Source organism: Convolutriloba macropyga, chromosome 8 (genome assembly GCF_964194025.1).
Source record: "Convolutriloba macropyga chromosome 8, txConMacr16.3, whole genome shotgun sequence".
Taxonomy (NCBI): domain Eukaryota; kingdom Metazoa; phylum Xenacoelomorpha; order Acoela; family Convolutidae; genus Convolutriloba; species Convolutriloba macropyga.
This window is the reverse complement of record NC_134475.1, coordinates 10,562,194-10,584,408: the sequence shown is the minus strand read 5'-3', so window position 1 is coordinate 10,584,408 and position 22,215 is coordinate 10,562,194. Positions and strand designations below refer to the sequence as shown.

General features: G+C 36.2%; 1 protein-coding gene across 1 annotated transcript; it reads left to right on the top strand.

Moving 5' to 3' along the window:
* Positions 1 to 2,766: 2,766 nt before the first annotated feature.
* LOC142344449 (uncharacterized) lies at positions 2,767 to 17,013 on the top strand. The gene is made up of 3 exons (XM_075396102.1): positions 2,767 to 3,095; positions 3,616 to 3,758; positions 15,022 to 17,013. The coding sequence occupies exons 1-3, from the start codon at positions 2,938 to 2,940 to the stop codon at positions 16,755 to 16,757; spliced, it is 2,037 nt and encodes a 678-aa protein (XP_075252217.1). The 5' UTR covers positions 2,767 to 2,937; the 3' UTR covers positions 16,758 to 17,013.
* The last annotated feature ends 5,202 nt before the right edge of the window (positions 17,014 to 22,215 follow it).

Sequence of the window (22,215 nt, the reverse complement as noted above, 5' to 3'; positions counted from 1 at the left end):
CCGAGTTGAAGCGAAACTTATCGACGTTAAGCTACCAGACCCCTTGGAGCATTTGATGAGCGAAATTCCACAAATGATCAGATGCCCTACTTTGAGTCTCGAACAACAGCGGGAGTAGAGCTTCTGAGAAAAGTGAGAGCAGAGCTGATTCGAAGCCCAAAAATAAAGTCAAGTGATGACTTAGTTCAGATTGCGAGACCAATCGCTGCTGATATGAGAACGTTAAAGCCTACACTGGTGTCTGAATTCAAAGAATACGTCCCATTAAAGATGTCTTTGTCGCTTACAGTTATTGTTTTCATTGGGAACATCATTTTACACATTTTGTTTCTCTATATTTATCGCAGATTTAAGATCATTTGTAAATTTGTTCCTTCATTCCTCAAATCACATAATGATGACATTGCTGTCAAACCAGTCATAAGTGTGAAGGACACATTACTGCTGGTGCCATTGCCCAAAAATGGAAAGAGAACTATACATCCTGGCTGAAGCCACTAGACCGAGAAGTAAATCTTGCTCACGCACATCATTATCTACGTTGAACAAAACCGTAGAATCAAATTCAGACCCATGTCTCTCACAAACTTGTTCTCAACGCATTGAAACTGATCTCTGAATTAGTGCAGTTGTATTGTAAAGTATAATGTGCCCTACCAAACTGAAAAAGAATTGGAGTACCCTTGCAGCAGACCAATAGTTCCTCCTATACTGCGACAGATCACTTTTTCATTAACTATTATTCGGTTGGAGTGGAGCAATTTCTTCTGATCTTATCATATGCTACTATTGTTGGACGATCATTTATTCTTTTCTACTCGCATTTATTCTTTCTAACCGGTATGGAACTTTGGCAAACTTTACTCTTTTACGGATTTGAGCTTCGTCGCTGAATGATGGATACCGAAATTTTTCGAGCCCGGAAGTCTCCATGAGGAGGGGAGTATGACGTAGCTCAAACCCAAGTTCAAACTTTGACCTTTTACTGTTATTTAACTAACTCTTATTATGCCATCATTTTGTTCACATTATTACATAATTGAACTTTACTACTGAATTCCAATCAACTTTGGAAAAATCTGTTTAATATTTGCCTATATTTGAATGTAAATAACAAGATATTAAAATTGTAACAGACAAAATAGTTGCTCGCTAATAAACAGTTGTATTACTGAAATAAAATTTTTACCAGAGGAGATCTTCAGTTGTCGAAGTTTTTGTCGACTCACCCATTCGAAGATCCAAACCGCTAAAGCTATCCAATAGTGAATAATAAAAAACAGCAAAGTCGTTAAATTGTAATAGGTACTCAGCACAATTTCTTTCGCTAAATTGTTGAAGCTGTAATGCTGTGAACAACCATCGTTAATTCAGCAACGTATTCGTTCTTGCTAGAAAAGTTGTTATTTGAAAGAGTTTACTCGAGTAAACAAATCAATTTGATCAATTAGAATTGCTTTTCAACCAAAATGAACAACCACTAGCGGATACATAATATTTGAGCACATGATAACAGCTGAGTTTTTAATTGAGAGTCCACAAAAATATATGATGCAACTAGGAAAACCAGGGAAAAGCATGCATTAAAATTCAACTGCATTAACTTCAGCTCTCACGGCATCTCAAGGCCGTCCGCATTGCCGAATGAAAAGATTACAAGATAAAAGCACAAGTATTAACCAACAATAGGTTTTTAAGTCCCATAAACTTCAAAATGCTTATCACATTTTCAGTTTATCACATCTATAACATTTACACTAACCATCAACAACCGTTACTTCGAATAGGTTCAAGAAAGGTTTCCTATTTACAATATTTTACATTGGAAAAAGTTTTATTTCTTTTGTATTTGGAACTAGTTTTGTTTTAATGTGGCAGTTTAAATTATGCTTCAGTCAAGCTGGAATATTCTCAGGAAAAGTTCCAGGTAGAGAGTCTACCATTTTGAAACCAAGAAGTTTGTTGCCGATCAGTTTCTCGTGAACTGTAATCTAGTCAGCAGTGGAACTTATTAAACCTTGTGATTGCCGCAGAATCGTTAACATTTTGAAGGAAAAAGATGAGTCCCCAAATATTTGTTTGCTGTCATTTTGAACTAGGACAAAGCAATCTCCTTTGTTGCTGTTCTCTGTTGACTTGATTTGTTCAAGCGCGCCCAGACCAGGTTTGGCTGTTCTGAATGTTTTGTGAATATGGTGAGAGGAAACTAATACGGGTACGGTTTTTGATATGAAGGATTAGCAACAGTTAGGTGGCTCGTGAACAAGAATTTTGTTCTGAATTGCCAATACCTGATTGCTACTCTCCTTCAGTTTAAAAGCAAAGTTAATTTTTTTGTTTTTGGTGTTTTTTTAGCAATTGAACTGCCGATTATGGCTGCATTTTTGGATTGCATATGAAACTTTTTCAACGTAAGTTTTGTTTTTGTTTTATTCTGGTCTAACTACCCAGAAATCATTCAAATTGTATGACCTAGTATGGTTACTAAAATAATTTATACCATAGTACGAAGTCAAAGAAATTTGTATAAGCGGTGACCCGGGTTGTTTAATTAACGAACACCAAAATCACGTACCTTTGTAAAATAATTATTATTATTGTTGAATCTTTTGTTATTGTGTTACAGATTCTTTGTTATCCATATCTTTCCAAATTTGAGTTTCATTTTACCTGTAATCAATTTTCCCAAAAGTTTTGATGGCAATCAATTTAACATAGAGATTATACGTAGATTTGTATTAAGAAATTTAACATTATTTCAGGTATTCATGATTTCCATGCTGTATTCGTAATTCTTGGCTATGAAATCGAGCGAGGTTTGATTGCGAAGGAATGAAACAAAACTTTTAGCAATCTTCAAATGACTCAAAGAGCATCAAATATTATCTGAACAGTTTCTTTCGTTAAAATAACTGCGAGTGAGAGAGTAAAATCACTATGCCTGTGATGCAATCTAATTCAGCCTCCGAGGCAAGTTCGCTCTCACCCTCTTCAACCATCCCCAAGTTTCTTCTGAAGCTGTGGAGTCTTGTCAATGACGAGGCAACGCAGGGAATAGTGGAGTGGTCTGACGATGGATCTTGCTTCCTCATACGGTACTTCCTTATACATCTCTTCTTTTTTCACGCAAATAAGTTGTAGAAATATTCATGTTTCGTGGTCAAATGAAAATTACCCAAAGTAGTACATTTTGAACGAACAGGGTATTAACTTTTTTTTGCTTCTTTGTGAAACGTAGAATGCGTCATAAAAGCGTTGGAGATTATGAAAGGAAATTGTTTCTTGAATGTAGTCATAGCTATAGCTGAATAAAACCTCAGCCGAGGATAGGGAAATTAACAGCAAGTAAAGTTTTTTGCAAGACTTTTTTGCAAGATACCAATGATGAGATCTATTCTGTTTGCCCCCCAGCTTGGCGGGTTTATGTTTTTTATGCCCCCAGGCGCACGTGCTATTTCTTTTACATAATAACGTGCTATATAACGTATGATTTGTAAAAAAAAAACACGGGGGATTTGTAAAAAAAAAACACGGGGGGAACAGAATAGATCCCAATGATGTATGATGCTCGCCAAGTAGGCGAAATCGAATTTGTTCATAGGAAATTTGTTGCAGGGACCAGAGTCAGCTGATTCAACTATTGCCCTATTACTTCAAGCACAACAACATGGCCAGCTTCAACAGGCAGCTCAACATCTATGGCTTCCGCAAAGTCCACGATAACTCCAGCTCTCATGCTCAGCTCACCAACTCTAATAGTGCGTAGATCATTAAATATTCGTTTGTTTATTGTTCACTGCTTGTCAAAATAGCGCAACACCTGAACCACCATCTTCTAAGAAGTGCGGTTTCATGGACCGCACGTATTATGTTTCGAGTTGCTCTAAGTTTCATCCAATGTAACTTCCAAGCTTAAATGAGATGCCAATCGGAAGCTAAACAAAATAAACGCTTTTGAAATTAGTATGATTATACATAGAGATTATTAGCTCTCAAGAATTTTACAAATATTTTATTCATTGTATTCATTTAGTGGGGGAGGAACTATATACTCAAATGGGTTTGTCTTTGTTCAGACAAATTTGGCCGATCGATATAATCATCGTAGAGAGTTGTGAGTGGTATCTTTAAAAAGCACGTCCAGCGTAGCATATGGAATTGAAAAGATTTTTTCAATTTTCGTTTTTTATAGGGAGTTATCGAGGTTTAAAATTTTGTGAATATTAGACGTAATTCAGCTGTTTTTATTCACATTTTCGGTATTTTGACCTAATTTTCGACATTTTTGATAAATGTTGATAAAATTCTTAACTGTACTGTTATTGATTTTATCTCTGAACATAGAGGAGGGTTGCTGAATTGTTCGATCCGAGTTTTTGCTTGAATTTATGCTAAATTTTTCGAAATTCGACTTTTTTCGGGACCAAGTGTGCTTTTTTAGCCCACTTGCTTTAAATTTGCTGGTAGACACCTTAAAACTGAGGATTTATTCTTTTTAAGCTCAAACAACAGTTAGTTGTACACCCACTCATTTTGAGATTTCTGGAATTATAATTTTGCCAGTTTTTTGCAATTTTAAATTCGATAATTATACAAAATTCATTTTTATTTTGACACACTAAAAAATTTTGTTCAAAAATTGATCTATTTCGCAACCATTTGAAGAAATGAGTATTTTGTTAGATGCGCAGCAACATCTGGGCTGATCTTGATCGCGCCATGTATCCTTACGATCAAAAAATTTTTTAAATATTAATGGGGCGCGACTTTTTTCCGATAATGTTTTTATGTAAACTTTTTTACTTACAATAATTTCACATCAGGGCTCAATTAATGACAGATACTATTTACAAAAAAAAATGAGGACCAATGAGATTTTATTACGGTTTCAGAGTTAAGCTTATGATTTTTATGGCTTTGACCAATTGTTTTCGTAAAAATAATTTTTATGCACTTCTTGAATTTTTTTTTCATTTGCTATCTTTTTGTAGCCCAATCAATGACTTATTGTCCCCAAGTGAAGGATCCAGTTACTTTTTCGGAGGTATAATTCAACTTAGACACTTCCTTCAGTTATCTAATGTCTGTTATGAGTTTGAATATATTTGTTTTAAGAAAACATCAGTTAATTTTTGAAATTTACCTTTATTTTATCTTATTTCTCTCAACTTCGGGCGCAGTCTCAGTAAAAACAGGCAGAAATCAATTTCCTGTGCTGTATAAATTAATGTCGGCAGCGGTTTTATGTTCAATTAATGGTCTCTTTGTATTGATACTACGCCTTTTCACTTTTTTTTTATCATAACTGCATATTTTATGAGTTCAGTTTGTTTCCTTGTCGTATTATCGCATTATTGACAGGTGCAATTGAAGTAAAGCATAGTATGGAAAATGCACAGCGATGGAAAAACGCGTGTCTGAATATTGTATTGTTTTCGTTATATAGTTTATGCTTTTTGGGATGAAACAGTTATCTCGCAAAATTTTATGGATATTTTTTGTTTTTGCCTATGTTTGCCTTTCTTTTTGTTATACGCCATATACCTATTAACGGTAGGATATTTTTATGGATAATTTTTGTTTTTGACTGTGTTTGTCTTTCTTTTTGTTGTTGTACGCCATAACGATAGGTCTCAATTGCTTCATAGGTCTCATGACGTATAACTGAATCTAGTTAAAGAATTCAGTTTACAGCTGTTTATTTAAATGAGTTTCAAATTGAAATAAAATTTTTTTATTCAACTCTATCATTTTTGCTTCCGTTTTCGTAACCATGTGACTCAGCCTCATTAATTCTAAGTCTCATTTTTGTCGATTCAAGCATTTTTTAATACTTTTCGCGCTTGGTTTACGTTGTGACTGGTTGCTTCGACCATTAATTTCATAGAAATTTTTCGAGATTTTTATACTTCTTAATTTCTGGGTTTCTTTGTTGTCATGTCCACGTAATCCTTTTAGAAGGAAGACTCTTTGTTGTTAAAATGAGGAGAAAGTGACGATAAACAGTTCTTGCAGGTAACATCTTATAATTATAGTGCCGTGAAGTGTGATCTCGTAAAATTGTTTGAAGTTTTGGCTTCTTTATATGTTTGTTGCTTTGAGAGGTCGTGACTTAGTCTCACTATTAACAGGCCCAAGTGGCTTCCTGAGGTATTGCAACTTAATCCATCGCTGTTTTTTGAAATCTTTTTGAAGTCGGTTATGACTGTTATAAAAATATTTGTTTTCAAAAACATAATTGGGTTTTTGAGCTTCGTCATTTCTAATTAATTTTTCAGTCGAATTGTAGCTCAGTCTCTGTAAACACAGGTCGCAACCCGTTTCCAGTGAACTGTAATTTTGTTGTATTTGTACATTTTTAAGGATTTTTGTTTTTCTTTTTATTTTATAACAATAATCGTAGGTCCCATTGGCTTTGAAATTTTGCGCAATTAAACATTGGATATTGACATGTCTCAATTGCTTCCTATGGAGGTATAAATGAACATTTTTGTGATAGCAGTGAAATTAATTCTTTTCAAAAATAGAAACGTATTTTTGAACTTCGCTCCTCTTCTCTTTTTGTCGACTTATTAACCAGTCGCATTCAGGACAAGCTCCATATGTTTTCGTATGCTGTATGGGGTAAATTGTGTTGTTTAGATGTTATCTCATGCGAGTTTGATTTTGTTTTAATTTTATTTATTAAATAAATTGAGTTTTGGTCGTAAATAATATTTGTTGTTTGATATTTATTATTGTCCTTTCTAGTAGTTATATTATCAACAGCGTTCATCAGCCCTCTTGGGTGACATTATTGTATTCCATTGGCTGTTTTTGGGACGATATGTATGTTTTTGAAAGTTTTCTCTCTTCATCATTTTGTAGCCAATTAAATCGAAGAATGGATGAGTGGGGTCGGAACCTTATGTGCATAGGCACATTAGCGAGCCTCCTTGTATATATATATATATATATATATATATATATATATATAAAATATATAAAAATATATATAATAAACACACATAAACATATATATATATATAATATATATATATATATATATATATAATAAACACACATAAACATATATATATATATATATATATATAATATTATATATATATATATATATATATATATATATATATATTTATATATATATATATATATATATATATATATATATATATATGTATAATAGAATAATGTTTTGCATAGCATACACTTACATATACAATTAGCGCAAACAACATTTAAGAATGTAATAATTCAGGCGAAGTTTTGAAGTTTGCGTGTTTGAGCTATTTAAAAACCCGCACCGAATAATGCATCTTTTTTATTTTTGCGCTTATTTTCATACGAATGACTTTTTGGCCCTGATTTTTTTCACAGTCTGAGCAAAAATCCATTCAATCTCCTACTGGTTCAAGCAAATTACTTTGAATATAATACGGGATCCCTAAGAACCAAAAAGTACATGTTGTAGGGTGCAAACAGACTAGTTAAATTGGGGGGGGGTGGGGCAAAAACAGAAGAGATCAGATAGGCGCCATTATTTTAAAGTTCTGCTAGTCTACAATACAAGCAGTGCAGCTAATTTGATTTACGGACACATCGGTGACATAGGATGCTGTTTTTGACCTTTTTAATAGCCACGAAACTATAGCAAGGCTATTAATGCTGTCCTGGTGGTTTTTCTGCAATCGAAAAAATTCGGATTGTATTGGTACTGTTTTTTTACTACTCGAAGAGGAGTGAGTTATGGTGGTCTATTTTTGTTAAAAAAAATTCGTAGAGATTTCGAAACAGATGACAAGCATGAATAAAACCTGAACTTAGTGGACATTTGGAGCACTCACAAGGCGTTGTGAACATAAATGAGTATTTGAGAGCTTTTGATTTAGACTTTTAATTTTATCTCATCAATGAAAGTTCTCATCTGCTTTCTAGCAAAATATAATTGGATCTGCTAGGTGGTTTCATCTAACGGTTTTTGGAATTTGATAATTCATGCTATTGGAAAATATTGACGTTTTTTAATTGCTCTCAAACAAATTTTCTCGCAATTATATTAATCCTGTGGTCTTTTTTGAGATTTTACTCATTACAGATTTTTCATCTGACTTTTTGTCCGCAAAAGGGGATAAACAGGTTACGTCCGGAGGGCTTTAATATCTCTCAGAGCCTTACCAGTCTCTAAGAATGCGATGCACCAAAACGGTTGAGGAGACATTTTCATAGTGTGAAGGGCGGTTCTTAATGAGTTTGAACCCCCTCAGTCACCCCATCCCCAATCACCCCTCCCCCCAATTGCGCCCATTTTGGGTAATACTGAAGCCAACCACTCGGTGGCCGTCTGAGAGCAATCCGCTCGACGCTAGACGGTTTTTGTTATAGTTTCAATTGCTCTCAAAAGAAGTTAGCTGCAATTATATTACTCCTGTGGCCTTTTTAATGCCATTTTTGGGTAACCATTTTACTTTGCTTCCTCAATAAAGGGATAACCAGGTAATTCCCGGAGGGCATTAATTGGGTGCGCAGCTCTCTTAGAACCCTAAACCTTACTAGTCCTACATCTTGCTAGAGAACTTCACCCATTACTTTGGAGAGATCAAGTTGTTTTGAGCCTTCTGGGTGATTTCCTGTGCTGGTTGATTTCGATATATCTGTTTGAAAACAACCACTCATGCTTCATGTCTATGAAATGCATATATGGAAGACTTTAGCTTAGTTCAGCACTTAGAAAATGGAGCACAGAAGAAGAGGGCTTCTTGATCTTGTCATTTCATCTTTAATTGTCCGCTTAGAACTTCAGTCTAAAACGTTTCCTATAACATCAGATAATTCCAAAAAAATTTTTCGTTGAATGAGCTAATTGTACGTCAACCCAAGCAGCAAATTGTTTACAAGACTTGGAGAATGTTTTACTCTGATGTCACTTCAGAAGCTTTCTTTTTTGATAATCACCCAGCAGATGTAGATAGAGCTTGGAACTCTTATCTAGCTGCAGAAGAAAAAAAACGGAATTCTCTTGTCTGCATTCAAACTATGCGTCTAATAGCTCTCAGATTTCGTTTTTTGACAATTTGTTGAAGCTGAAGAGGAAAATAAAATCAGAACGTGCATTTCGAAAGATAAACATTGATTTGCATTCTGGTTTTTCAAGAAACACGGCAACTTATTTTCAGGAGTTCCTTCATAAACTTGCTTCGTAAATCTAAATTAGACTGAGGAATTAATCTAGCCGTCGAAAGTCTGCTGCATCGAAATCCGTTTTAGGTGAAGAAGAACGTCAGTTGATAAGTTTTGAAAGCAAGAAGCTCTGGCCGATAAATTCTACATCTACTTCGTTATAAAAGTTAAACCCGTTGTGTCAATCGACCCAACTACGTTTTGTGAAAATCGGTTCGTAGAACGTGTGATGCGGGATTTGGGGCAGCTCTTTTTTGAATTACTCGAAATTAATTTTTTATTAATTAATTAGAATCCGCAACTGGTAAGTCTGCTCTTGACACAATCCTGACGCGTTACATCATTTACTAATTTTTTCCAGTGTTGTTGAACAGAATGGAGAATTGAGTTACCCGAAGGGCTGTTGACACAGCTGTAAAATTTTACCTAAATAATTGATTCTCGATTGTCATGAATTTGTAAAAAAAAATGTCTTATGTCAAATCAAAGCATTATTTCAAAATTGTCGGAAAGAGCTGAATAACTGCCATTGAGAGATCATCTGAAAGATAACAATATTTGATGTTATTTCCAAAGCGCTCAGAAAAAGTTTTTCTAAAGTGGAACAGCACTCAAAACGACCAATGATGTTCTGCCACACTTTGAACTTCGGAAATGCACGCTTTGCACTGGGCCTGATTATCATCTTCATTTGATATATTTGACCATACACATATACTTCAGTCTACTCTTGAAAGTATTTGAGGTATTGAGCATCATGCTCTCAGCTTATTAGGGGCTGCTTCATTGCTAAATTAGAGAAAGTGTTGGGTTTTGAGCCACTTGGTTCTGCTTTAGACCCTCTGCTTTGCACTTCCTCTGTTAACTTTAGTGCTTATATATGAAAAGTTATACATGAATTGTCAAGTCTATGTTGATTACTTTATGCTGATTATATGCTGTTTAGTTGTTGCTGCTGTCTACAACAAAAATGTGACTCTGGAAGTTCTTGATTCAATGTTGGGCACAAGTAGGTTCTAATGGTTTTTCGACTAAACGGAAACCATACAGAGTTTAACAACGTTGCACGGAAAAACCCTTTCCGCTGTGATATTCAACTCTCCATGGATTCTAAATTGGCGAATGTGACGTTTTAAGTTTTACTTTAGATGGCAGACTCCAAGCATGTTCGGTCAGTCCGTTTATGTTAAGTTAGATCCATTCCATCGGAGACTCCATTCCAAAAGATTCATCATTAGCGTTGGTGATTGTTTTCATTCTCTCTAGGTGTGACTGTTTTTATTTGCATTATTATGGGCTGTCGCGTGTTCTCCTTTATTTACCACGGATAAGGAACTGTGCATGCAGAGTAATTTTCTGAATATCACTTGGCACACTATTTTCAAAGTTTGTTAGACAGCTGCACTGATTACTTGTACAACAGCAAATGTATTAAATTCATTCTGGGTCATCGCTTGGTTCACCATCCCCAGAGTATTCCAGACTATGTGAGTTCGCTGGTATTTCCAAATGGCAATGTGACAAGATCTCAATTCATTTACTGTTTTCAAACTCACGCGATGAAGACCGCATTCCGAAAAAGATCCTTCAGTTTTACAATCGCTCGTAGTATAATTGAATGCGCTTTGAAAGAAAGCTTTAAAGATAATTCCAGATGAAAATTCCTTCAGAATTGATCTAGAAACTTTTTGTTCTGATGACAGTATTATTTTGGACCGCCTTTTTGTCCAGTCTTCAACCCTAACCTCCTCGGTTGCCCCCATCCTAATGCTTGACTCTACCCACACAACCCCCCCCCCCCGCCAAATGCTAGCATATCTGAGCCCCGGCTTGCTGCTGCCGAACCCCCTCTCACCCTCCTCCACATGGCGATTTGGAACCCCTGTCCACCCCCCCCCCATTCACTTGGCACACACACATGCTCACCCACTTTTAATGCACGCCCTATTGCTGGAATCCCGAAATCCCAGCTTGCTACTACCAAAGCCAATCAGTTGCCGGTCGTTTGAAAGGAATTCTCCCGACGTTAGTTGGTTATATTTCAGTAATTGATCATTTTTTTTCAAAATATTTTATTATGAGAAGGAAACACGTCATCGGTGCTCTTATGTAAAATTGTTCATTTTGCGTTGTATTTTCAGTTTTTAACTTGTCATTTTCTACACGACCTCTTATTTTTGAACAATTCTGGTTTTTTATCTTTTATGTTTAATCTTTTATCTTTTAATTTAATGTTTTTCTATTGTATTGAGGTTTTTGGCGGTTACTTATTGGAATTTCATTAGATATGGTTTCATTCTTTTGACAATGAATGGTATGAAATTTTCAAGAATTTTGATATGTTTTTACACGTAATTTGATGCTGAAAATTTCTGGAGTTTTTGAGTTTTGCTGTTGTTCATTTTCTCCGTTTTCTTTTTCTTGCTTTTTTCTCATTTTTTTTTGCCATGCTGCTGTATCTGTTCTGAGAACGCTCCTCATTCAGAACTGTTCATTGATAATTTCTTTTTTGTGGCATGAATTCGTTAGAATTAGACATTAGACCCTCTTTTTGGCAAATTCAATGTTTTTTCTGTTGAAATCGCTTTTCGTGCTTCAGAATTTGTATTAGCATGAGTTGTTCATATTGACGGAGCCAGGTTGGTTTTGTGATGTTCTTTATTACAGCTGTGCTTGTCTTAGCCTTCTAATACCTTTTTCTAACAGATTTTAAACTTCTTTGACCAAAGTTTGAAGCATTCTTTACAGAAGGTGCATCTGTGGAAGTATGCTTGTGCTTTTACAAATCCATTTCATTGTTTTCTCTTATGTTCTGAAGTTACGTTGACTTTTTTGGGCTCCAGATGATTGGTTAAATTGCAGCACTTCAACTTTGAATGTCTATTTTACGGTATTTTACAAGTGAGGAATAGTGTCGTCTGTCTTCCCACTTTTTGGGTAATCGTCTTTAGCGCATTTTTGCCTTAATAGTGGTTTTTTTCGAAGCCGAGATTTTGACATTCAAATCAATGTTGGGTTGGTACAGTTTCTTTTTTTTATATGCTCCGGTGTTTCAGTTTTGCGGTCATAATGCTCAATCGATCGATCCGATTGATGAAGTGCACAGTAATTTTTGGCATCCTGTGTACATATTTTTACCTGGCGTCTAAATTTTGCGTCACGAAGGTGACGCTGTCGCTTGATTTTTTGCGCTGTCTTTAAGGTTTTGAAATTTTTTTGTCGCGACTTTTGTCTTGCAAGTGCTTTTTTCATTTTTTGTCGGACAATTTGTTCTTGGACATGATTCTTTTTTTTATTTTCGGTTAATATCTAACCTCGTATGTGATTTTCTTTTTTTGTAGATTATGCACAATTACTCACTTATTTTCCTGACTTATGCTTCTGACTGAAAAGAATTTCACGCATTGCTCCTTGTTCCGCGTGATATTTTTTACGTTCCGGAATATTAGAAATCTGTTAAGCCGTGCCATTTTGTGTAATTTCTGTTCCCAACAGGTAACGTTAAAGGTGTCATATAAAAATTGTTCAGATTTGATTGAATTGCATTGATCCATTTAGCGAGAATGCTGCAAAAAAATTTTAACGTGTACATCTGAGTTATCAAAAGCTCCAAAACTGACCTAGAGACCCATCCACGATCTAATTGTGTGGATCTCGGATCGTTTATTGTCTAATAGGATTTTTCACGCTGCATTTGTTGCTCGTGTTTGCGTACGCGAGTATGCCTCTGTCACTTTTGTGTGAGTGTGTGTTTGGATGTCTTGACTGTTTGATGGTATGCTGTTTTTTAATCTCCTCCTTAATAATTTTTGATTAAGAGAAAACTATGATTAAGTACAGCGGGGAAAAACTAGTATCGCGTTTTGATTTTGTCTATGAATGTCGGTTGTCATGTTTTCATGCCGCTAGTTTTGGGATCATATTTTTTTAGTCCAAAGGATTGGATTGTATCGGTGCTGTTCTTTTTTTACTTTAAACGGGATATGGAGGTGATGTCAGGGTGCATTACGTTGCAATAGTGGATGCAAGCTTGAGTTAGCGACCTGTTAAGTGCTAAGTTGACATGGCGGGTAAAAACCTGAAGTCAGTTGGGTGAGAACGTCAATTTGGAAGATTTTAAGGGCACAATTGATTAATTATTCTTGGTTTTGCTTCAACATCTGCATTTAATAGTCGCTCTTATTTTCTTAGCCGGCTGTCTTTGCGCTATTTTTTTTAACTGGAAGATTTTGGATCTCACTGTAGTGCGCTCTCTTTTGAAGATTGCTCACAGTTTTTGACGTATTTTGAAGTCAAATTGTAGTAGTGATTTTGGTCACGCCGAACCATGAGGGGAAGTAATTCTCCGGCGTTTAATTTTTATGCTCTAATTTTATTGTTGGGTTAAAAAAAATTTCGGAATTTTAACAAAAATCCGTTTTCTTTGTGGTTGTTTTTTTGTAAAATTGAGGCAATTTGAAGTCAGTTTTTACTCCTTTTTCGATTCTTCATTGGACTTTTTTATATGGTTTTCCTAGATCATTTCTAATCGCTTGTAGGTCTGATTGTTTTTGTTTAGTCAATGAAAGTTATTTAAATTGTAGGTCAGGATTTGTCCGGCTATGTTTTTTACCTCTTCAAATAATTTTTTCCCTCGTTTACTTTATTTCACGGCTTGTTCAACATTTTTTTTGCCGAAGATGCTTTTGAGTTCTCGAAGCTAGTCCTTTCTCCCATTCTTATTAAGTCGCCGTCAGCCTCTCAACGGCTAATATTTAGCTCTCCTTTTTTAATTCGCTTTACCCTTTGATGATGTTTTTCGTTTTACATAAGTCACGATTCTCACGTTTGACTTGTGACTTACCTCACTCACTGTTCCTTCCGAATGAATTTTAAAATATCATACGCATTGAAGTACGCAATGTAGTGAATACAGTCAAAGTCAAAAGAGCAAAATCAGTGATCAAAAGAAACAGTATAAGCATATAAAGCCCGGTCATTAAGTCGTAGTGCATTAGGTTATCAAAGTTGAGTAAATCGATTGCTAGCTGGAATTAGTAATATGCCTAATCGCGTTCAGTATGGAAGCTGAATTAAGTGTAATTTCAGAATCTAACCGAATACGCAGAATTTGCACACCAAATAAAAAAATTGACCCAATGTGTGTCAAGGGGGTCAACGGTTGCTATTTTCCTGCAATTTGCGCATTATGTTAATGTGCAGTAGTTGCTCAGCAAAATAGTCGAGAGTCAACAGAGTCAGTATCAAAAACGAAATCAAAAATAGTAGTGGACAAAGCGCACAAAGCCCTATTTTATATGCCCGCTACTTGAACTTTGTTCTTATAAGCCTCGGTTACCATTTCTAATGTTTATTGGTATCGGTACTGTCACCTGTATTCTGTAATTAAAATTTCTGTCTAACTACGAAAAAAAAACAGAATGGTTTGTTTTTTTTTGTTTTTGTATATTTTTTTTTCATTCTGTCAATCTCAATCGGGGTTATGGGAATCAACGGAGGCTATACTTCTTTGTTAAGGGTTTTTTGACGAAGGTCGGTCTTAGTTTATATGGGGCATACACTACACTGGGAATGATTTATCTTAATACCCAAGTTTTTTAACTTGCATTTTTGTTTTTTTTTAGGGCAAACCCGGTAATTTCAGAAAAACGATCTAATCAGTTTATTAACAGCCAACCACAATGGTGCAAATGTACTATTGGTATTGTATCAATGTTTTTATTACGTGGTTATTTCTTAGACTAGGTTCTAAAGTATCAATGTTTTGTGACGTGGTTATTTCTATGAATAAGTTACAAGGATTATTATAAATTTTGTTTGATTCTATCAAGATGCTGATTTCAGCCCTTGCCTTTGCTCACCCTAACTTCACAAAGGACAATCCATCAGGACTTGTACATATTCGCAGGAAAGGATCCAATGCTGCAAATGGTTCAAACAGCCAATTCTTCATACCAGAAATCGGCGTCAGTGTCGATGAATTTGAGGCCCCTTTTATTACTCAAAACCGACAGGTTATTAATCTGAACTCTGCTCCACAGACCGAGACAACAATACCAAGGAAAGAAGCTATAGTGTCCACAGAACCGTTTAATCACAGAACTAATGAAAAACACTCCGAACATAATACGAACGCACACCAAGATTCAAATAATAGTCGTCAACAGGAATTGAACGAACTGATTGCTATCGAAATGCGCAACCTTTCTGAAAGATCAGAATATAACAAAACAAAGATAGAGGCTCTTCAAAGTGAGAATTTGAAGTTGGTTGAGGAAGTTTCCGCTCTTAAAAACCAGCAGGAACGACACGAATTGATTATCAGTCGCCTTTTGCAGTATTTTTTCAATAACGTGTCAGATGCAAATTTTGGCATGAAACGGAAAAGAAAGTATGACCACGATACTGTAGGATATTTAGAGAGCAGCGCTGCGGCAAACAGTCGAAGTAAAGTATTCCATTCAAATGCCAATCACATTATGCAATCGTCGTCAAGTGGAATCCAGAACCGAAGTCCAACTGGCGTAATGATTGAGGAACTGACTGACGATTTCCGGTCATCGCCTGTGGGATCTGGACCGACTTCAGAGTCCGCGATGGTGCCTGTGAATAAACCTGTCGATATTTTGAGGCCAAGTAGCAATCACTCTCTTCCTCAATTTGCGACTGCATCTAACAGTCTGGTGCCCTACAAATCCCAGCAGGCTTTCAATAAACCAGTGGCTGCGAACACTAATTTGGCAAGCATTCCTGCTGATGGCCCAAGCAGCAAGGCGCCTAAAATTATTGGGATTCTGAAAGATGGTAAAGTTCAACCTCTCGCTGTTAAAATTATACGGAAAAATGATCAACAGCCAAATTTTACTGGAGTAGCAGCATCAAAGTCGACGGTACAATCTAATGTATCACCTATCAAATCTGAACGTGTTGGATTGGTTAACCAACCGAAAGATTCATCAACCGCAAACTTTTTGAGCCATTCGAATTCCCCGGCGACGTCAAACTGGCAACCCGGTTACGAATTACAAACGAGTTCGGCAACTGAGAGCATTCTAGAAGGATCTGTTGACGATTTAACTCCGCAGTTTGAAGTGCCTGGTCTCTCGAGTCCCTTAGGAGGTAATTTATCAGATTCCGGAGGTGATTTACCGCCTTTTACACCCTCGTTTTTTGACCTAGGGGATGATTTTCAGCCAGGTACATTCAATATAGATTCACCAATTGCAATGTCAGAAGTACCCTTGAGCAACCTTGGAAGAGATGAAATTACATTTCCATTACTACCTGGCGACAATTCTGCAGCTGACAGCCAGTTAGATTCGGTTAGCCAAATCCAGACCAGTATCAACCAAAATCAGGAATCGCTCAACAACTTACGTCAAATGCTGAGTGTGGATAATGGACATGATAAGATACCCTCGCCCGCATTATCCGATTATTTGTTTATGGAGAAATCTGGAGATGAAAGTAGCCAGCAATTACCAGATCTATTTGCATTTAGCCCTGGGCCATCTTCATTCTCGGGAGGGGATATTGAGAAAAATGTTTCTTCCAATGAAATTGCGGTCAGCAAATTTTAGCCAAAAGTTTTTGGAAGTGTGTAACGATAATTACTTCTATTAATGGATGTTGTTGGTTGTAACAGTCATGGGTTTCAAATTGATGGAATATACTGGTAAAGTCTAAGTTTTAGTTCTACCGCGAACTTTGTGTATATATAACTAAACAATGAACGGAATAACAAATAACTCATTTTCATAGTTTTAGCTTATATGTTAAAGTGTATTTATGTTTATATCGGCGATGAGAAACCTATTAATCTGTTGTTTTTATCGATTTGATCGCAAGTTTAGTTCCGACTGATTAGACCTGTCAAATATTTTTCCATAAAAAGTTCCTGGTAATCCCGGTAACGATGTCGAGAAATTACCGCAAATTATCTTCAAATATTCTACCCGCCAGGATTCCCGGTAACTGTCCTGCCGCGAAATTTATCGGACTAATTCCATTATTACCGGGAAACGTCGCACTGGGTAGGCAACTTCACCGGACTGAGTTTCATTTTAAATCCCTGAACTTCTGACCACCTCATGGCAACAAACTTCTAAAGCTTCGGTGGTTAATTGGCTCTAGCTAGAAGCTTTTAAGACCTGCATGGAGCTATTTTTATAATCTAAGATAGTAATTTTGAAACTTCGGACAAACCTAGAAGATATTTCTGAGCCGTATCTGCTTCGACTTCCATTTGAAAAGTACTTTTAGCATGTCAATTAAGTTTGCACGGAGCAAAAAATGAGGTCGTCCACATGTGAAACAACATAATTGACCCCTTTCTCAGTTGATAAACGACAACTGAAACCCCCGCTATTGAAGATGTCACCATAAATGGCATTTATTTTTATCATATCCGTAATGTGCAAATGCAAAAGACATCATATAGTAGTTTATAGGCAAACCTTAGAAATTTGAACACATCGTCTCACGTTCTAGGTTTCTTCATGTTTTAAGTCAAGATTCATTGCTGAACATTCTTTTGCCTTACAATTGCCGAATTCGCTTAATAAATGGATGGCGCCGAGTTGTATTTTTAAATAGTTTTTAACCAAAATAGTAGCTAGTTATCGGAAAAAATGAATTATCAAATAAGATTTTTGCTCTCAAGGAGGTGTAAGGAAGACAAAATAGTAACTAATTATCGAAGAAAATTAATCATCAAGTAAGATTTTTATTTGCTCTCTAACGACATTTTAAGCAGATTTTGCGTAACCAATTTTTTCTGACATTTTCTTTGGTCTCATCAAAAAATGATTTTTGTCTTGGAGAGCGGGATAAATAGGTAACGCCGGAGAGAGTTAGGCTGGTCAGCAGTTCTCCAAAAGACTTGCTAGTCTCTAAATGATGCCAGTCTCTAATTGAAGTAAAATTCAATGCTGATGAGATATAATTTTTGGAACCACCCCACCCCCGCCTCACGCCCTTCTACCCAACTCCATCACTCTGACGTGTAGGCTTAAATTTACAGCTTAACAGTTTTAAGAATTTGGATACCTACGCTTAGTTCCCTAAGGACTACAAAAGCCGAACTCTCGCCAGCCGTTCAAAGGCAATATGTCCGATGTTAGTCCTTATGTTTAATAGCCGCTCTCATCTCAAACGGCTATTATAGCACTCCTACTTTTTCTTACATTTCAAAGAATTTGAATTGTATTGGGGCGCTGTCTTTCTCATAGCAATTATTGTAAACGTGTGTATCTTTTTTATGCAGAATTTTTGCATGACGGTTTTGACTTTTCGAGTGACTTTTACGCCCTTGACTTTTTGAGTTTCGCGTGATCTAAATTCTCTCTCAATCACAATTTCAAGCAGCTGAACTAATTGGCGGCATTTTAATACTAAAAGTCAACTGATGCCATTTTTCACTGGTGCCAATTTTCACTTTAAATCTTAGTAGTGGTATATCTTAACCTCTAATGTGGTTATTTGAAGCCCACTATTGAACTTCTTAGTCCCATTTAGGCTCCCCCTCCACCGCGACTGAAGCAGGCTGCAATTGGTTAGAGCTCCCACTAGTCGTTCGAGAGCAATTATTCCGACGTTTAGTCGGTTATGTTTAAGATCTGTTCACACATTTTCATGATTATTGAAGTCAAATTGAAGCGATTATTTTGGTCACGCCCAACCAGGAAGTGGAGCGAAAATGCGAGTGATTTTGTGGCGCGAAATTTTTTCAATCTCATTTTTAAGTAGAGTGAGAAAAGAGTACGTGAACAAAAATTCGTTTTCTTGCTAGTGGTTTGTTCACGTGCGGCATTTTCGCTTTGATTTTTACTGTTTTCAATTTTTTGGATAGGATGTTTTCAGATAGTGTTTCCAATCCAGCCATAGTCCATTCTAGGTCTAGTTTTTTGTTTTGTGAATGAAATTTTGATTCGTAGTCAGGACTTGTCCTGGTATAATTTTTAATTCGTCGAATAAAAATTCGTTTCGATTAACCTCGTTTTGCCGCCTTTTCGACATTGCATGAAATCTTTAGACTTGTCAAAGCTAGGTTCATTCTTCTTTCATTGTGCTCAAAGTGCTTTTAAACCGCAGTTGTTGAGCAAAACAATATAGAATGATCAGATTCAGTATCGAAAACGAAATAGAAACGGGATGAACCCATGAAGCCCAAATATGGATACCAGCTACTTGAACTTCGTTCTTACAAGTCTTAGTCTTAATTAACTTCTTTCATGTTTTTGGCATCAATAATAACCCCAATTTCCTCAGATTAAGGTACAGTAGTATGTCTAACTTATGAACATTAGTCTTTTTTGTCATCGTTTTTCTGTTTTTTCAATCCGAATTGATGTTGTGGGAATCAATGGCGGTTATTTTCTGGCAATCTGCCGGGTATGCTTTTTCGTTATAGCTTATAGTTTGCAATATTGCTTTGTTCCTCATTGCTGACATTCAGGTACTTAAAAGGCTGGATCCCGATAACAACAGCTATCTAATTTAGATAGCTTTGAAAAATTAAGTTGGGTTTTTGCTGATGCAAAGTTTATCACTTTGATTGATTTTTCGACCAGTCGTCAATTTATTTTCTGGTATTTTAAATTTCGGCATTGATAACATCATGCATTAATTTTTAAGTGTTATCTTTCACAAACTGTTCGCATATGCTTACATTGTTTTCTCGATACATTTTTTTCGATTAATATACTATTTTTAATTGCTATCAAACAAAGTTTGTAGCAATTATATTAGTCCTGCCGATCTTTTCTTTGATGCGATTTTTCGCTTGACCGATTTTTCGTCTGACCCATTTGATTTTTCGTCTTCAAAAACGGGATAAACAGGTATTGCCCAGCGGGCATTAAGTGCTCTTAGAACCGTTCAACTCACTAGTGTCCAAGTATAGGATTCACAGAAACCGCTTTTGGAGACTTACACTTATGGTGTGAGGGGCGGTTCTTAGAGGTTGAACCCCCACATCAGCCCCTCTCGCTTCACCCCCCCCCCCCCCCATCTCCACCCCTGTACATCCTTCAAGCCGTAAGGGACCACTGCAGCCAAAATTTCGCCTCCCACCGTTGCCCATCCCCCCACTGTCCCCCCTTCCCGCTGCGCTCACTGCACGCCACTTCAATTAAGCTAAAGCTAGCCCCACTAAACCGTGGCTAGCTACCGACAAAGCCAACCGCTGGCCGGTTGTTTGAGAGCAGTTCGTCCGAGGTTAGTCAATTATGTTTATACATCTTATTGACTTTTCGACCAGACATCAATTTATTTTGGGATATTTTTAATTTTTGCATTGATAGTATTATACATTAATTTCAAAAGATTTTTTGTTAAAAACTGTTTGCATATGCTAACATAAAAGTTTTGCATTGTTTTGTTCAATTCATGTTTCGATTAATATATTGTTTTTATATATTGACGTTAAGGGTATTTCGATGTCAAAAGCAGGGTTCAATTGAATGAAAGGCCTTACAATGCTGTGCAGTCAGATGATTTTTGTGATACAGCCGTGATTAGTTACCAATTTCTATCTCTTCTCTGTTTCAATCACGATGTGGGTCAATTCGGAAAAGTTTTCTAAATTTATGACATTTTAATTAGGTGCATAACGTTGTTCTTCTGATCGAACTATTTTTGATCAATTCAAACTTCTCGTAATTGGAGTTCTTTTCTCGTCTTAACTTATAATTGAAATGTACACTTTGCAAAATTTTGCGATTGTATCGCTCATATCTTTCTACCTGACGTCGAAAAATTTTTGAATGACTAATAGAACTGAAATTAGGATCCGATTTAGTCATTTCTTGGATCCGCGGTAGATAGGAAATTAATTTTATATATATATATATATATATATATATATATATATATATATATATATATATATAGTTTGCTTTGATCTTAACTTAATTCTGGCTGTCACTTCAGTAATTTTATTGTTTGCTATTGATTGCTTGATGGCGACGTAATATCTAAGGTACAGCTGTTATAATTAGCCCGCATTTAATTGCTCTGAAACAAAGTTTTATCATTTATACTTAGTTTTACGACTCGAAATGGAGCATTGGCTTTCTACAGGTTTATGAACCTTTTTCCGAAGTCCTTTGATTTTCCGATTTTTCTCATTTTTTAAATGTTTAGGTGATGCTAGTTGAGAGTTTTTATTAAACGAACCTTTGAATTACTTTCCGTATTCTGCTTGTTATCTTTTTAGCCGAAAAAGTTTTTTTCGTGGCTTGCACTTTGACTTTTATTTTAGAACATCACCGTCTGTTTTCGAGGGGTCGAATTTACAATTCAGAGTACTCAGTTTTTGGTTCAGGAATGTTATGGAATTACTGACCCGTGCTAATAGTACAAGTAAAAATGTTAAATGGAGAATTTTTGGCCCCGTAACAGTCCCTGCTCGCTACCCAAACGTAGTACTCCGTCGCAATGTACCCCCTCCCCCTCTAACTACCTAACTGTCCACTCGAAACCCAAGCTACCAACCAGCATCCAACGGTCTGCATGAGCTACTCACCGCACGAATTTACACCGTGATCTGCGCCATATCTTCCCCCAGCATCCTCCTAAACTCTATCCCCCGCCAATAAAAACACTCCCACTTGAGAATTTTTGTCAGCATTTGTTAGCACACTTTGTAGCTTTATCAGGCAATTGGTTTTTTGTTATTTTTCTTCTTTCTGTTGATGTTTCTGAGGTTAGTTTTGGATTTATATCGAACGACTGTTCGAATCGTTTGCGGTTTTTTTACCGGCTGTTTTTTTTTCAGCTGAAGCAAGCCTGTTCATAACTTGAACTTTGACTTCTGTCTTTAGAAATGTCACTCCTGTTTCCGCTCATTGAACTGCAGTTTTTCTGCCTGCATTTGCAAACACTTTCTAACAAACGAAGTTTGAAACATCTATTGTAAACTTGTATGTCTTTTTTACTTTGCTTTATTTTGCCTGTATGGCTTTTTTTACTTGACCGTTTTGTTCCAGAGCATTCTTTCGATTTCGCTGCTCAAGTTACTTCACGCTTGACTTCTTG

Excerpts from the sequence above, each read along its gene's own strand:
- LOC142344449 (XM_075396102.1), top strand. The coding sequence starts at position 2,938 with ATGCCTGTGATGCAATCTAATTCAGCCTCCGAGGCAAGTTCGCTCTCA. Across the intron at positions 3,096-3,615 it reads GGATCTTGCTTCCTCATACG|GGACCAGAGTCAGCTGATTC; the intron begins GTACTTCCTTAT and ends AATTTGTTGCAG. Across the intron at positions 3,759-15,021 it reads TCAGCTCACCAACTCTAATA|CCCTTGCCTTTGCTCACCCT; the intron begins GTGCGTAGATCA and ends TGCTGATTTCAG.